The sequence below is a fragment of the Rhyacophila brunnea genome, unplaced genomic scaffold (genome assembly GCF_057557595.1).
Source record: "Rhyacophila brunnea isolate RB1 unplaced genomic scaffold, BYU_Rbru_1.0 scaffold_9, whole genome shotgun sequence".
NCBI classification, from domain to species: Eukaryota; Metazoa; Arthropoda; class Insecta; order Trichoptera; family Rhyacophilidae; genus Rhyacophila; species Rhyacophila brunnea.
In genome coordinates, this window is record NW_028233361.1 from 31774836 (window position 1) to 31792938 (window position 18103).

Below are 18103 nucleotides of genomic sequence, written 5' to 3' on the forward strand. Positions count from 1 at the left end.
ATATTTTATATTTATAATGAAATTCGTTAAAGTTATATTTGAATCCTGCCTTTTTCTTTTACTACATTTCAAATTGAAGTTGGTTAACTCCATAATGGCATCTATATTCACCAAGTCAGCGAATATTGCAAAACTGTCATATCAGATTCGGATAGGATATCGCCAAAGGGTGATACTAAGAATCTCATTTATTTCAAAGATTCATTTCAAAAATCCATACAACTATTAAACTGACGACTTTGATTCTGTTTTTTCTACGTTATTTCTACGTTATACTTCTATATTGTTATTCTCTCTTTAAAATTTTAACGTATAATATTTAATGTAAAAGGTTTATTAGACAGAAGTCTATTTCCCAAATGAAATAATATTCAATGGTCGAATCGAAGAAAAAAATATTATCTTTATTTTAATCAAGATATCTTATTAATGTACAAACACATAAGTAAATTATGAATAACTATTATTAAATGGATATTTTTTATTTATTATGAGTGTTCTAACCATGATACGGCCTTCTGATTTTTTTTCGTTCTTATTTTAATAATAATCCTATTAAAAATACATAAAAATTATAGTAATTAATCAACTATGACAATCATACCACATAAGTAGTATTTTTAAGCCTAAGTACCTATATTTTTTTAGTTAACATAGTACAATAATATTCACATTTTTTTATATCAACATTAAATCGTATATTTTCCATATGTGTAATAATATATTCTGTACATGAAAACATATTTGTATACTTAAGTTTATTCATGGAGAGGGTACAATAATTATTTTTATTGTCTGAAGATTATAATAACTGGACCGTAAAACCGTTGATAAACTTTTAAATCTAATGCGGTAAACAAATGCAGATCCTTTTTTGCAAATTTTTCAATTAAGCATCGTAGCAAAAAATGGCTACGGCCGTATGTTGTAGCTTAACCACTGGGGAATGCCAAAAGAAATGGCGTATTTCAAAAAAAACACTACCTTATTCTTAGGTCAATAATTATTATAAAGCAATCATTATTCGTAGGATGTTTATCACACTTGAATGGTCAAAGACATAGCTTATAAAGAGTATCTTTAGAATTATCTTCAAATGTGTTAATCTTGCCCATTTTTTGAATAATAAAATGCCTAATTCTTGTCAAATTTGGGATCACAGAGATTATCAATATAATTTTTTATAGTAAATATTTCACTATAATAATGTAGATATAAATTATACTGATGGTTTTATAAATGCGTTTAAAAATTAATAAATGTAAAAAATCTTAACACCACTGCACATTTATGTACTTAAATATGACTATATTCTGAAAAATTAGAGCGAGGGGCTTAAAAGAATACTATTTTATGTAATAAAAATACTTTATGCAATCATCAAATGTTTAAAATAAATATAAAGGATAATAAGGCTTCAAAATTATATAAATAGATTATCTACAACGTTTAAGGTATGTCCAGGATCATGCTTTTAAAATAGAAAAAAAGCTCCATTTTGACCCACGCTGAGCACGTCCGCTCTTAACTAATTATTAATATACGACCAAAAATTAAGTTAATTATCAATTTTAATAAAACGCAATTTTATAGTACTAATTCCATTTTTATTAAATATTATACTAAACCCGTCTTTTCCGCCACCAACGAAAGTCAAATTGGAATTTTTTTTAATGTGAAATGTTTAGTACTCACCTTGTGCTTTTTATGTCAATAAAAATGCAATGTATTTCCACCATGAATTGACAGTTAACACCATAATTAGCAAATAAATTAAGTTAATTAATTTAATTACGTAGTTACTTCAATTGTGTAAACTGTTGTTAATGCCTGAGAATGTCTCAGGAGCAGATGCCCAAGACTGAGTTCGCCACACACTCAAGTGTGATTTGACTGACTTTGGGACTTTGACATGGGAGAGAGACGCACGGAGAGTTAACACAAATAAATGCTTCTAATTAATTTACATATACATAAAAACAAAGTTAAAGTTTTCGTTTTAAATGCATGAAAGCAATTAAATCTACCTAGACAATATTTATATTCATCACCCCTTCTATCCGATATGGATCTTGGCCGCTCACAAAAATGTTTCTTAACTGATTTTTTACTAGAAATGGATGTTTGCCATTTGCTCAACGTATTATGTCAATATACTATGTCCATATACTATGTTCAAACACGCATTGAAAAACTATGTCAATTTGCCATACACCAGAATTTAAACCTGGGACCCAACCCACGACTTCATAAGTAGACACATTACCACTAGGCAATTGTAGGAGCTATATTACAATACCTAGACCACATTATTTAATAAATATCTGGACTGGCTTTGTCCACTGAGTTTGACATTCTTAACTGAGTTCATTCTTATCAGTTAACTTAGTTTTCTGAAAAATCAAAAACCTTTTTTTTCCAACCACATACAATGTATAATAGCTTCAACATACTATTAAAATAATTGTATACAAAGGTGTAAGATTTATTTGTTTTTCCCCTGTTAAAACATAATTTATTTATATATTTGACACCTGTGAATAACTTTTAGATTGACACTTAATATGTGCTAACTTATTTTTATTTAAATATTTGATATCATTATTCAACGTATTTAGTTGACAACAATATTAATTACAGCGTTGAAATACCACTTAAGTGTCAATATTAAATCATCACTTCAAACTTAAGTTTATTTATTTATTAATTCAGATATAACAAAAATAGAATGAAGATGGTTATAGTAAATACTTAACGCAATTTATGGCTATAATATTAAATAATTAAAATATTCCATAGTTTATATCCATTATTTTAAATTCGGTTGCAGAATTTTTAAAGATTCGTTCAGTCAAGTTTAGTGGGTATTGCAGTGATGGGAAGCATAATAATATAATCCTCGGCGAATCGTATGACATTGAAAACCGGCCTTCGGTTACGAAATAGTACTGACTCGGAAAAATGTTAAACGATCAGGGCATATAAATATACATGTGGTTAAAACAAATACATAATACATTGTCTGATAATAAATCTCTGCAGGCGAAACCGGTTTTGAAGCAGCCACGCCCTTGCCATCACGCCATATCATGATGGGCGACTATTTTCCAGGCGATGTTATAAAATTAATACTGTCGCTTTAAATTTTGTCGTTACAGAGTTTAAGTTTTAAAACTTATCATGTATCTTAGTTTAAAATTGACACCGATTTAATATAATTAATATTTTTGTGAAATTACATAAGATAATAACTATACTAAGATAATAACAAGTACCTCCTCTGGAAGGAAAACTTAAAAAAATATATGCAGCCATATATTACATTTAATATATTTTTTTAAATTTCTTTTAATATTTCGTGTATACCTAGTATTATAATGTTGTCAACATTTCTGGAATCTAAATTTCGTCACCTCAATATAGCAACTAGATAACTCTGATTTGGTCTTTGTTGGGAAAATTAAATTTAAACTTTACTTGGTTAACATAAATCTAGGCTGTAATTATTATTATTCAAAATAAAAATGTAAAATAATTGTGCTTGTCTAATTGGAAACTATTATATAATCTTCAATTGTATGAACAAATAGTGTAGATATATTATTTTATTTATTTAATGCATTTATGGTTTTAAAGTTATCAAATAATTTTAAACACAAAATTAATACAGTTCCCATTAACTTCTGACTTACATAGAATTATCATTTTGTAGAGAAGAAAATGTATAATCAAATTCAATAGCTATCTCAAAAACAGTGAAAAACCACTTATCTAGTTGTAGTATGAAACTAATAATTACTAAACAGATCATATTATTAATATTGAGCTGTTAAAGAAATACGTTTAGTACATTATCATGTAGATTAGATATTAATTATTTATACAAAATTTTTTATGAAAAAAACCTAACCGAAAAAAAATCATTTTTTTAAACGGTAAATGTTCAAACACGCGCGTTAACATGATCTTACTCCCTACTTCAGTTATCGTTTGTCAATTTATGGCTACGGCCGTATGGTGTAGCTTAACCACTGGGAAATGCCAAAAGAAATGGCGTATTTCAAAAAAATACTACTACCTTATTCTTAGTTTAATAATTATTATAAAACAATCATTATTCATCGGATGTTTATCACACTTGAATGGTCAAAGATATAGCTTATAATAAATATCTTTAGAATTATCTTCAAATGTGTTAATCTTGCCCATGTTTTGTATAATAAAATGCCTAATTCTTGTCAAATTTGGGATCACAGATCTCATCAATATACGAGTATTTGTTTATTGTAAATATTTCACTATAATAATGTCAACATAAATTTTACAAATGGTTTTATAAATGCGTTTAAAAATTAATAAATGTAAAAAATCTTAACACCACTGCACATGGATGTACCTACTGAAATATGACTATGTTCTAAAACATTAGATCGAGTGGTTTAAAAGAATACTATTTTATGTAATAAAAATACTTTATGCAGTCATCAAATGTTTAAAATACTTAAATATAAAGGATACTAAGGCTTCAAAATTACATAAATAGATTATCTCAACGTTTAAGGAATGTCCAGGATCATGCTTTGAAAATACCATAAAAGCTCCATTTTGAGCTACGCGGCACACGTCCCCCCTTAAATGCGTCAGAAATGATGTGACGATGTTACAAATATTTTTGAAAGTATAATTAGTAAAAATATATATGAATAAATCAATAGACAAAACCATTGCTCTTCTGTAAAGCATGAGGTTCGATAGTTTTGGCAGAAAACTAGTCATAGTCAGAGGGGTATTGAGCGAATGAAACGATATAACATTGTCGATGCAAACACAATCCACAATTTTCTTGCACACTAAAAGAAATCGCATCTGCTCACGTTCAAGATGGATATTTTGTTCCATTAAACCGCTTGGTCTAAACACGGTAGATATTAATGGCGTGCGATGTATTTTCAGATTGAGTATGATCTTCTAAATGATATATTAAAATCATAAGGAGTATTTTGAGATGTACCATTTTTCTCATGCTGGATATTCCGATTTTGAAATACATTATTAATATTGAATACTCAATGACAGATTTTTCAAAATAAATGATTTTATTGTTGCTGTCATTGGTCCCTAATTAAACTTTACGTTGACGATACCGTCTGTAATACTATCAAGAAAGAGATATTATAACACGTCCCAGGCGGCTCTCGTGGTACAGTGCGTAATGCGTTGGCCTTCCATCCGGAAGCGCAGGGGTCGATTCCCGGTGAGCACACAATATATGTATGTGATTTTGTCAAACCCTGGGCGTTTGTGATTGTTCAAAATTACCAACGCACGAGAAAGCAAGGACATGGTTATTAATAATTAAAAAAAAAATTACACGTCTCACACCATAAAACAATTGCTCCCATATGGAGCAGTATCGAGCAGCTATTGTGTCATTCATTTTATTTATTGGATATATTAGCTTGAAATAATTAAGGGATGCGCTGCATCTACAGAATGTATAGACCGCACGCCACTTATGGATACTTATACTCAGTGACGTCCCGTGGGGGTAGGCAGATTGAGCGTCGCTTGAGGGCGGCAGTTACTCGAAGAGCGGCAAATCGAGGAGATTCATTTGGTATGTATAGATAAACTTATAGCTCAACTTATTTTTGTTTACATGTTGTACAATAATAGCATAGTAAAAATGGTGTGAAAATAATAAATCTGTGTATTGCTAGATGGTACAAACCAAATGTGTCAGAAATAGCAACTAATTGACCTCAGACTCTGATGATTTGGGTAAGTGTTTAATATACTTACCTTAGTTATTCGCTTTTTATATCTAAATTTAATTTGGTAGTGGTATATATTTTGTTAGTAATCCATACAAATTTGTATCCATACAACACATTTATTAGATATTGGAGTCATGAAAGGATGATAAAACATACTGTATAATAAAATGGGACGGCATTTTGTCTAGGGACGTCAGTGCTTATACTTAATTTGAATACTTATCAATCATACACACATCAGTTTCAATAAAAGTAACCTCTAATCTAAAACTGGACGTTTCTATCTTTTTATACACTCTGAGTTGCCTCGACAACATATTATATTATTATAATTCTTCATAAATCATCATGTTAGCTCAAATCATAGAATGTTATTACTTTTGAAAACATGTTTCCCATTTTGAATGTGACTCTTTATTTATTGTTTTTGAATTTTATTATATAACCGGATCCAGTGCCCACTGCCCACGTTATAACTACCTTATACCGTTGCCGGCAGTAATAATTTATTCAAGTTTTTTTGCAAAAAAACAATTCTACATGTGAAATAATAAACTAATTTTATTAATGGGACGCAATGACATGGCATAATTTATTTATCGCTTCTCCTTTTTTAACACGATCAATTTCAGTTTCATGATGCTTTGTCATAATAACAATCAATCATTTAGAAATAATAAAGGGTAACAAAGAACGCTCTAAAAACTATTCTTTATCTCTATATGCCGTATCTTAAATGCATATTTTAGGTTTTAGTTTTTGTAAACTAAAGCAATACCCCGTTTACACGTGCATGTATTTATTGTTAGCAGTACGTATTATCGCGGCCATAACAAGAAAATGTACGTGTAAACATTAGAGGTGGGAAAACTGGTCGATTTTGAAGACTAAGTATACTTACTACCAGTATAAAAAAATACATAGTATCAAAACTTGTTCCAAAATACTTACTAGTATTTGGAATACTATATAGAGCGGTTGGCGAGCGTATGCGTCATAAGTCTCATACTAAACTTAAACTAAAACTTAACTCCATATTAGTATTTGAAATATTGGCTTCAATAGAATCCCTAAAAATACACTAAGCTGGGCTTCTCAAAATGTCCCATTAATTATAAAATTTTAAACACATTTTAAATTTACGAGTTGTTTTTATGTTATGTTATAATATTCTTGTTGACGTAAAATGAATAACAATGATTTTTTTTATTGTAAACTGCGTCACCTCAGTCACCTCACCACATTTCCGAGGGAATAATATGCTGCTACAGAAAATTTATGACCTATTTGTTCATACATAAGATGATGTCATTCGCATGCATAGACTAATAAATTAAAATATAATTGTATTCAAGTGCTACCTCGCTCGCGCGCATTTAATGTCAATAGTATTGAAAGTCTACCAACTAGCCAGCGACTCTCGATGATATCATCACAAGTTTTTTGGAACAAGTTTATTGGGCCACACGTACTGAGTATAGGTAGATTCATCCGATACTTGAGTACACAAACTAGTGTCAGTATTTGCAACTCACCTCTAGTAAACATGTATTATCCTGCAGTTGCAAGATTGCTTGCATGAATCAAAAAAGTTCGGAAGCGTCTGAATTTTTCGATCTGCGCCATAGTGGCGAACCTGCCGGCAAAAAAAAACGAACTACACCGCGGAGAGACTCATTTCGAGGTTAACCAATTTTTACGACCTGAAAAATAGTACCATAAAATGACAACATCGCGTCTCGCTTAACTCTTGAAGAATGAGATTGGGGAGACAGTCAGCACTTTTACATGTAAACAGTTATTGTCACGATAGTTTCAAATACACACTATTGCTGCAAGTAAATCCATGCACGTGTACAGGCGCTATAACGTATTTCCTCTTTCAAATGAAGTCTAATGTAATGTAATCTAGACGTGGTGGCGCTTGTTACCTACCCATAATCATATAATGCAGCGGCTTACAGCTTAGGCCCGTTTCAGACGGGACACCGGTGTCGCGCTCGATATAATATAGGAGGCTTTTGTATTCGAATAAAGAGGCCGTTGTATTATGTTTAAGAACGCCCCAGAGCTAATGAGGTAACGCGTGTCCGGTACACTTTTCCGTCGGCCGCTACATTTTCAAGCCGGCGATACACTTGTTTATATTACCGCAGCCAGTTTTATGTTCTAATTTATAACGCAAAATTATGCGTTGACTAATTAGCTCTAGGGCGTTCGTAAACATAATACAAAGGCCCCTTTATTCGAATACAAACGCCATCGAGCGCGACACCGGTGTTCCGTCTGAAACGGGCCTAAGTTTGTAGCGGCATAGTAGTTCATGATGGTCTCTTTGTTTTTTATACAATGTGCCCATTTAACATTTGAATGGTTACTATACCAACCAAAATAATAATTAGTCACAGGCTATTGTCAGAATGTTCAATGTCATATTTACTGTTACTATAATATTGCGGTTTTTACATGCTTAAGGGCCCACATGCTCAGTGTAGTTCAAAATGGAGCTTTTATGGAATTTTCAGACCATACCCTGGACATTCCTTAAACGTTGTAGATAATCTATTTATATAATTTTGAAGCCTTATTATCCTTTATATTTATTTTAAATATTTGATGACTGCATAAAGTATTTTTATTACATAAAATAGTATTCTTTTAAACCTCTCGCTCTAATGTTTTAGAATATAGTCATATTTCAGTACGTCCATGTGAAATGATGTTAAGATTTTTTAGATTTATTAATTTTTAAATGCATTTACAAAACCATTAGTAAAATTAATGTTAACATTATATAGTGACATATTTACGATCAAAAATTCTATTTTATAATCTTTTTGATCCCAAATTTGACAAGAATTAGGCATTTTATTATTAAAAAATGGGTACGATTAACACATTTGAAGATAATTCTGAAGATACTGATTATAAGATATATTTTTGACTATTCAAATGTGATAAACATCTTTCGAATAATATTTGCTTTATAATAATTATTGACCTAAGAATAAGGTAGTATTTTTTTGAAATACGCCATTTCTATTGGTATTTCCCAGTGGCTAAGCTACAACATACGGCCGTAGCCATAAATTGACAAACGATAAAACGGTGAGCATGTGGGCCGTTGAGAGAAAATAATCTATAATAGAATTTCCAGCAATAAATGTAAAGTTATTGCTTTCAGTAAATACATTTATGTAGTTAGTTTTTCGGACGATTTATCTAATTCGTGACAAAAATGAGAAATCAGGGAATTTTTGGAATTGCATTTATATGTCTCGGGACACAAAACAATAGGCGATCATTACGGCGGTATACCATTTAATATATGTCAGCCTTGGCTTTACACCGTTGACCAAATTTATGTAATTATTACGAAATTTGTTTCGCATATACGACTAGTGCATACAAATCGATCGCCAAAATATTAACGTCCACGGTCTGAAAATAATGTCATCGGTTGCATTGAATTTAAGGTTAACCATTGTAACAATAATTAACCAAATAATAATTTTATATATAAGGTTATGAGGCTCAAACAAAATGATAGTATGTAAATGTCAAAATATAATGAGCCTGTATTTTGAAGATATTTTAGCGTTAAAAAATACATATACAGAGGTATATTATGTTAATTAAATTTAATATGCATGATTATATTCATACTAAAATACAAAGCTAAAAGACTGAATAATATAAGTATAGCTAAAATGCATAAAATTACATACACAAGTCTTCATATTATATTATTTTCATCTTGTCGGGTCCAAATAGCTACAGGTGTCGGTTCTAGAACAGTGGTTCTCATGTGCGGCCACCAAAATCATTTTCAGTATTCAATTAAATTAACTGGGCTAACTTTAAATATGCGTTATTGGAAATGAGTCATGACCAAGTACATAAAAATTATTATAATAATAGCACGGTTGAAAAATTTTAGTCGACGTTATACGTTGACCATGAAACAAGTCAATTCAAGAGTCGGCAACAATTATTGCTTTATTAATATTGTCTATTTTGATTTTTCCTACTACTGTATACTGTGAAAGATCATTTAGTGTAATGCACTTCATAAAAAACAAATATCGAAGCCAGTTGACAGATGTAAACTTCGCACTGGAAAAAAGGAGTATTGAGGAATTTCCATTTGCATTATTTTTAAATAAATATATATATATATATATATATATATATATATATATATATATATATATATATATGTACCTACCTACTAAAATGTTCAAATGTCTTTTATTAAAAGGACTTGTCCATAAATAAATTGATCCCTTTTCTATTAAATAAAATTTAGCTTTAATTTTTTCAATCACAAGAAAAGTGAAATTTGGTGCGGCCACCAGATGTTTCCATAGAACTGTCAATGTCAATTGTGTGGTCACAGTTAAATTTCACGTGAGAACCACTGCTCTAAGTAAGTAAAAGGAAGTACAATTTTGATCAGTTGACGGATATTAATTCTGATGGTTAAATAATATATTTGAATATCGTTGGTATATAAGAATATTGTGGGTTTTACTAAAATATATTAACCCTTAATATAAATAAGCAAAGAATATATTTAAAAAAAAAAATGGATAAAATTTTTACTTCGGAGGTATCAAAATCTCAACAACGATATTATTGTCTTCCGTACCTACCATGTTTCTCACTATATTTAGGGCATTTCATTATCGGTACTTAACTTGTTCACTGGCTCTTGGGGGGAAATATTGCGTTGATTTTACCCATTCTTCGAGAACCACTAAGGTTAGATTCTGTTCCCATGCGGACACTAAGGGTTAAGACATATAGCGCAGTAAATTGAAAACACAAGGTCGGTTCGGTTATGCCAGATGAACATTTCATTTACTATCAAAGATTGGCCTAATATTCTACCTAGTGATACCCTAAAAAGGGTGTTATCCTCTAGGGACCTAATTCCCATAGAACCCCAAGGAGTCCTGAACTAGGATCGAGATACCTTATAGCAAATATGATCAGAGTTGGCTGAATAATTAGTGCAGATAGCATAAGTTTTAAATAATTTTTGATGTTAGTGTATCTTAATTTATTGTAAATTAAAGTAAGATTCTTAAGTTAAAATGATTTTAAAATAATTTGTTAGAATATGTTTAATAAATTCTATCTACTTAAATACTATAATATCATTAATGCCGGAGACTAATAATAATATTACTTGTCAAAAACTAGCTGTAAACATAATACAGATATATGTACCGGATTCCTGAATATTTTGTAGTAACAAATACCAAGAAAGATAGGCAATCGAACCCGGCCAAGCTAGGCCAGGGTTGTTTTACTTGGTTATATGTATGCAGTTCATCGTGGGACAGTTATTCGTTCGCCCCAGTACGTGATGAGTTCGTATAACATTTTATCAAATGACGAGTTCTTCGTTGAACATTTCACCGTGGAATACATTTGTACGTATCTTACAAAATACGGCGATAGTTTGCAAATAGTACTGTTCCAATTAGATTAACCATAACCTAACCTAACCTAGTAAAGACATCTCATGAAATTCGCCACATGTTGTAGCATACGTACAAATATACTATAATATATACGGTGAAATTTTCGACGAAGAACTCGTCATTTGATTAAATGTTACAAGAACTCATGTTTCACGTACTGCGGCGCACGAATAAGTGTCCTGCGGTGAACTGTTTACGTACAAATTTCCGGATACGGTTTTACTTCGGAGTATTACTAGTATCTTATCAAACCTAGTGTCAATGCAGCAACTAGCATATTAAAAAAATAGCAAAATAAAAAAAACTATATTGTATTACAATTACATTGACATCACTGGGATCAAATTACTTCTGGGACCTTACTTTTTCACTGCCATATATCTCTGCTGATATTGGTCAATACATCGATAAGTATAGCAGGCATACGGTGGACATGTGGAAAAAAATAAGTATTTATCGCGTACCAACGAATGACGGTATTAATTGATTCAGTAAAATGATTTTTTGCGCAATAGTCTTATTTATCTTATTAATTTAAGTGCATAATAAGATTAATATGACAATTTTTTTATCATTTTTTAATACCTAAATAAGTACGATCAATTAACTTTTTCATATACGTTTTTTGTATTGCTAACTGGTTTGGTTTATGTCATATTCAGCAGAGTTGGTATATGTACTTAACTTTTTATAATTCTATTACCAGATGTAGTTTAATTAATATGTTAACTATACCTAAAGGTCATTGCAAAGAGAAAAAATGTATACATGATATAAATCTGCTCTTATGCGAATGCAATGCGGTAAATGATTTTTTTCAGTTAAAGATATGCGTTTTTTTTCATTATAAAAAATAAATCATTTACTGCCTTGCATTTGATTACTAACACTACGATCAGATTTCGCAATATCGCGCCACTTACAGATTGTTGGATACAGTACTTGATGTGTCTGGCTACGTATCCGTATCATGTTTGCTATTTTATCCAATTTAGTTATCGTTTGTTACTAATGACTGTATCTATCCAGCGGTTATCTCGCCATGAAACAAGACTGCATGACTCTTCATCACTTTGGCGACATCTATCACATCGCGGAGGTAGCTGATGTTGTTTAACTCTTGTCATCCTTCCGCACTATGCCCAAATTTCACATCGCCATGCCACACTAATACTACCTATTCTTAAAATCCAGTAAATAGATTAACAATTATCATATTGAGTATGGCGTGTTCGCAGACTAAAATTAAAGAAAAAGCTTAGACAATATTTTTAATATTCTTAAAGCAATTCTGGCACGCTATATGAAAGACCTACCTAACGCGATAGCTTAAAGACCATTACACACATTTTCGCAGAGCTTCGAATCGCGCAGCAGCGCGTATTTCTATTATCATACAAAATATAAGACTAGGTCAGTTTATTGTTTTCAGATTCTAAAATTATTAAAAAAAATCGTATACTCTTAAATATCGTATACTATACTGTAATCTTTAGACTTTCGTCATCTTTCACCAGGCAAACAGAACCATGAAAAAAAATATAAATGTGATAGTTAAATGTTAAATGTATTTAAAATCCATAATCTACCACGTGGTCACTATATATTTCTAATTTATGCATTAATTTGACATTCAAACAAGAACTTTTCAAATAACATTTTAGACAATTATACATTAATACAGAACAGGGAAGGGGAGTCAGGAGTGTAACGCTTAGCATTCGAACAACAATATGGCATTTTAACATTTTTTTATTTTCATAATTTCCGTCTCGATATCACTCCTTTTAATACTTTGGACGCGGAAGACACACACGGTGCGTAATGACCAGGCGGCCGATCGATGTAATTAACGTGCATTATCTATTCAGCAGCGAAAGCGTTAAAGACAGAGTCCATCCAACTAAATTTAAATAAGATACAATAGGGATGGAAAAATAAATGAAATGCCATTTTTAGGGTCCCGCCGTACTATATTTATCAAACTGGGAAATGTAAATTGACAAAATGAAACGGCATGTTCTGGTCATAGTAAATATTACTACAGCCGGAATGGGACAGCATAGCACCAGTATAATTGGGCGCCGCACTGTGGAATGAAATAAACAAACGTTCATTATGATAATATACAGAAAGTAGATAAAGAATTTTAATCAGTTTCTATATACTACTAGTTTACTGTAGTTTTAATTCACTTTGCTCTTAACATAATGTTTTTTTTATTGCGGATTGAGAATTTTCATGCCTGAAGCTTTATATAAATAATTACAAGATAAAAAGAACTTTTTATATACAACGTTTTTAAAATTTCTGTTGAATCATTGACTGACTTGACTAGCTTAAACGATCAAAAAAATTGTATTTTTATAGAAATAATACTGAAATGTCATTTTGACACTCATATTGATTTCCATAGTAACGCACGTATATATTATTAATTTAGTTGTTAGGACCCTAGCAACCAATAATAGTGGATTGGATTACGGATTTCTTCCGAAATAACTTTTCATACAAAACAGAATTAACTGAAAATGTTCGATTCTACTTAAATGTGGCTAAAAGTATTAAAAGAATGCATTAGCATCGTGTTCTGATATATTCTAAAAGTTTCAAATGTCTAGCTAGTCGGGAAGTTAGTTAAAAATCGATTGCAAGATTTATACTGGACAAACAAGAATACTAGCTAATAAAAACGTTGTAATTAACATAAGCCTACGACTGCAGCACGTTTGTCTATTATGTAGGTTTATACTTATATTGATTTGGATGCCAGTGTAGCAGCGTGCACAAAGTACTGCTAACGCGAAAGTCTTGCTAAAAATGCGTGTGTGTAAGCACTAATTAATTGCTTCTAAATCAATATCACACATATTATTATTGTCACAAATAATAAAAATGCGAATACCCATACTTACCGCACCCTACAGGAAATAATAAAAATATATTATTTGCCCTCCTTGACGCGTTTGGATACACGCATTATTGGTTTTTTCTCATTACAATGACTATTTCAGTATTAATTGACAGCTGAAAGCAAATGATGAAAAAAATATTGACAAAAGTGACACATCTCGGACCACTATTTATCGTAGGTCTGATCTTTATAACGATACGGTGTTTCAAAATAATTGGTGAATACTGATCTAATTATCAATCAGTATCCAGCTATTTTATATATGTTTTTATGTTTTACGTGTAAGTAATTGTGTTGTGCGTTATTTTAATTTGATGTTACGTCCAAATACTAAGTTTAGTTTTCAGTACTGTCGATATGATTGTTTATTGTTTCATGTTTATTTTAATTTTACATGATATTATGGCTTTATTATTTTTGTAGTTTTATGTATATTGCGGACAAACACAACATGCTAGAAACGATTATTTAATTGAGAGATTATTTTGTGTACTTCTTGACTGAAAGGTTTGATATCGACTATGATCGTTAGTTCTAATTTATGTCGATAAAAAATGTTACTATGTAAATATAATAACTACAATACTAGCAATTTTTAGTAGTACTCTCCTGGTAATTAAAATTTAACAATACAGTCGTGGTAGTGTCCTCTATCATCATCAATCTAACATCATATCACGATTTAGAATTGGATAATAGGATAAGTACAAGGTTACGCCAATTTCCTCGATCCATCGACTTGAAGTCCTGTCATACCACTGCCTTTAACATATTTGTTACACACTACTAACTGACGGATAAGTAAAAAACTTCGTTGCTGTCATCATCTTCATTAGCTGGGGTCAATCCAGTGCTGGATAAAGGCCTCCCCATAGCTGGCTTCTTCCACTTTTTCAGATTTTAGTTCTTCGCTACCACGTAGGTAGGTACATTCACCAAATTGTATGAGTTAGTCTATCCATCGGGTTTTAGGGTGTCCTTGTGGTCGTGTAGTGCCTTTGAGTACTACTGCATTAAGGGATTTATCCAGTAGTTGTCAATTAGCCAATCGATATGTTCAGTCCATTGTCATTTCTCTATCACATCGCGTACTCTGGTCTGCTTCCTTACCGATTAGTTTCTTTTGTGGTCTTTCCGCATTATGCCCGACATGTATCTCTCCATGCCACATGATAGAGCCAAACTGGCATGGTTGATAGTAGATACGTAATAATCCACAATAGCTATTATTTTTTTCAATATAAATTTATTTTTCACTTAATCGAGTAGATATTTTTATATGAGATATATATAGTAAAATACGTAGTCAATCTAATGCGACATTGTTGAAAACTAAATTTTATAGGCCTCAAATGGTTATATACGAGTAATCACTAGTTACACACATTTTACATGTATGTTTTATTTAATTTTACCTTGTCAAAGAGCTAGTTAAACTTTGTTGCATGCAATGATTCTGGTAATTATTCTCAAACGGTAGCTAATTGAGAGATATAAGAACTATCATTTTTTTATTTTTTAATAAACAGTAAAATTAATAGGTTATTAAAAAGGATTGGACAAATTTGAATGCATTTAAATTGCTTTTTAAAGCTCACAAATTGAGATTAATTTGTAGGCTATGAGAATCATTATATGACACAATGTGTACGGAGCTTCAATTTATGCAGTAAATGAAGCGTCTTGCAATACTACTTGCATCGATTGTTTTCTTTTCTTCTATGGAGCTGGGGAGGATGCCATTGGCCTTAGCTTGGCCTCTAGGAGTGCTATATAAACGTAATGTTTTACTGTAAGGGATATCACTTGTACTTTGTGCTTTGAAGAAGTTAGTCAAGACAACTAAAACAAATCCTCACCATGTTCAAACTGGTGAGTCAATGTGGAAGAATATGTGATTAACAATACGTGCAATATCCGATCCAATAATAAGAAAAGCTTATTTAAAAGTCTCCAATAGTATTTTATAAAAGCTCTCGTATTTAAATTAGGCTTCTGATTAGACAAAATTTTTAATGACACCTCGTAACAAAATATAATTTCATTATAATATTTATTAAATGTGTTGAATACTAAATAATATAATATACCTATTCTACATATTAGAAAGCTGCCAAGAGCTTTTGATTGGCCGCTAATAATAAACTGTCATGCATTACTAATTTACGGCCTATACTAAGTCTATCATTATGGTGATTAACGAAGTTTGCATAAAACAACGAATACGTATAAATATAACCAAATGCTACTTTATAATAAACCAATGAATGCTTAGCAATTTCTGAGCAAATTGTAGAAAACTTACTCCTGTTATTTTTGTTAATGGAATAATTTGGCTTCTTTAAAAGAAAAGTCAGAATGAACGTGATAATGTGTTTTGTAATGAGGTAGTAGCTTCAGTATTGGAGTTCAAGTGTCAAAGTTCATTGTACCCTAATATACAAATGCCTTAGTAAAGACTTACAGGTGCTTAGTTTCCATTCATAAGCCAGCCACATTGTTTATTTTACCTCCCTTGGAACAAAATATTTGTAAAACTTGATTGTTCTTTTTTTTTTTTATATTATGGCTGTATAAATTTTGTATTTTATAAAATATAATATGATTCTATTTAAAAAATGATAACACGAATTAAGAGAAATAATTAATTTCTAGTGATAAATATAGATTATTTAAATGTAATAAATAGTGTTAAAAATATTTATATAACATGTAGATACATAGGCTAAACAACACAGCTGATACTGAATGACAATTTAAAAAAATCGTTTTGCATATTACTCAGTATGTTCCATGATTAATTTGACATACATTTTTTTTTTTAAATTACATTTTTATAATTTCTTTTGTACTATTTCTTAAATAAATATACTAGAAACCTATTAATCTAAATCAACTTTTGTGTACTTAACATGCTTTTGTTATTTTCAGTTTGTTTTCGCTACAATCCTGGCCCTTGCCGCCGCCAAGCCAAGCGGGTTAATCGCCCCTGTGGTTTCTGCGTACAGTTCACCCCTGGTGTCGGCCTACAGCTCCCCTCTCGCCTACAGTTCGCCTCTGGCATACTCCGCTTACTCCAGTCCATTGGTGAATGCACCATTCGTTGGAGCGTATTCTTCACCATACGCCTATGCATCATCGCCATACGCTTACAGCTACTATTAAAAGACAATCAACTAACGCTGCTAAATAAATCTTCAAAATTCCACAAAAACGCATACTTACCCAAAACAATGTAATCGAAATAACCTTATTATTCAATATTTAACAAAGGTGATATATTTTTGTAAAAAATATTTAAAATAAATTACATGTCCAACTGATAATAATTTGTGTATTTTTTTTATTAATTATTAATTATTAAACTTCTTGAACATTTTATTATTTTCCGAACCCGATCAATAATGGTGATCATAAAACGTTTGCAAAATGTTTTACGTGCCGGTTAAAAGATGTCGTTGCAATATCAATAAAATCTTTTATTGTTTTATTTTATTGTAATTGAAAATCAAATCGATTATAACATTTATAAATAGCATAGTTTATTTGATTGATAAGAAGAGGATGACATCTAAAGAAGATTTATTATCCCATATTTTAGTAATTTTATGATAAAATTTCACGTTTCCTATTTTCCACTTTCTAATGCTAAAAATAAATGCGGATATTCTCCACCTTCATCACAATTAAGTTTGAGAACCATTGAGCAGTGCCCAGTATTTTCCATTCATTCATCCCATTGGGGAATGCTAATACCAATGACATTAATGTGGACGAATCATCTGGAAAAGAAAATGACACTCACTTTATTGTCGGGTCTGCCGAATGGCATAATCTGTTCTAACGCCATTACAATAAAGGTGATATTGCTATAAATTCCTGATGCTTTTTGTTGGGTCTGCCGAATGGTTCGGTTTGAA

At 31.0% G+C, this 18103-nt stretch overlaps 1 protein-coding gene across 1 annotated transcript; it reads left to right on the forward strand.

The window, feature by feature from the left end:
* The first annotated feature begins 15995 nt into the window (after positions 1–15995).
* Positions 15996–17496, forward strand: LOC147063527 (uncharacterized). The gene is made up of 2 exons (XM_085959912.1): positions 15996–16055; positions 17115–17496. Exons 1-2 carry the CDS (start codon positions 16044–16046, stop codon positions 17346–17348), a joined length of 246 nt encoding a protein of 81 aa, XP_085816038.1. The 5' UTR covers positions 15996–16043; the 3' UTR covers positions 17349–17496.
* The last annotated feature ends 607 nt before the right edge of the window (positions 17497–18103 follow it).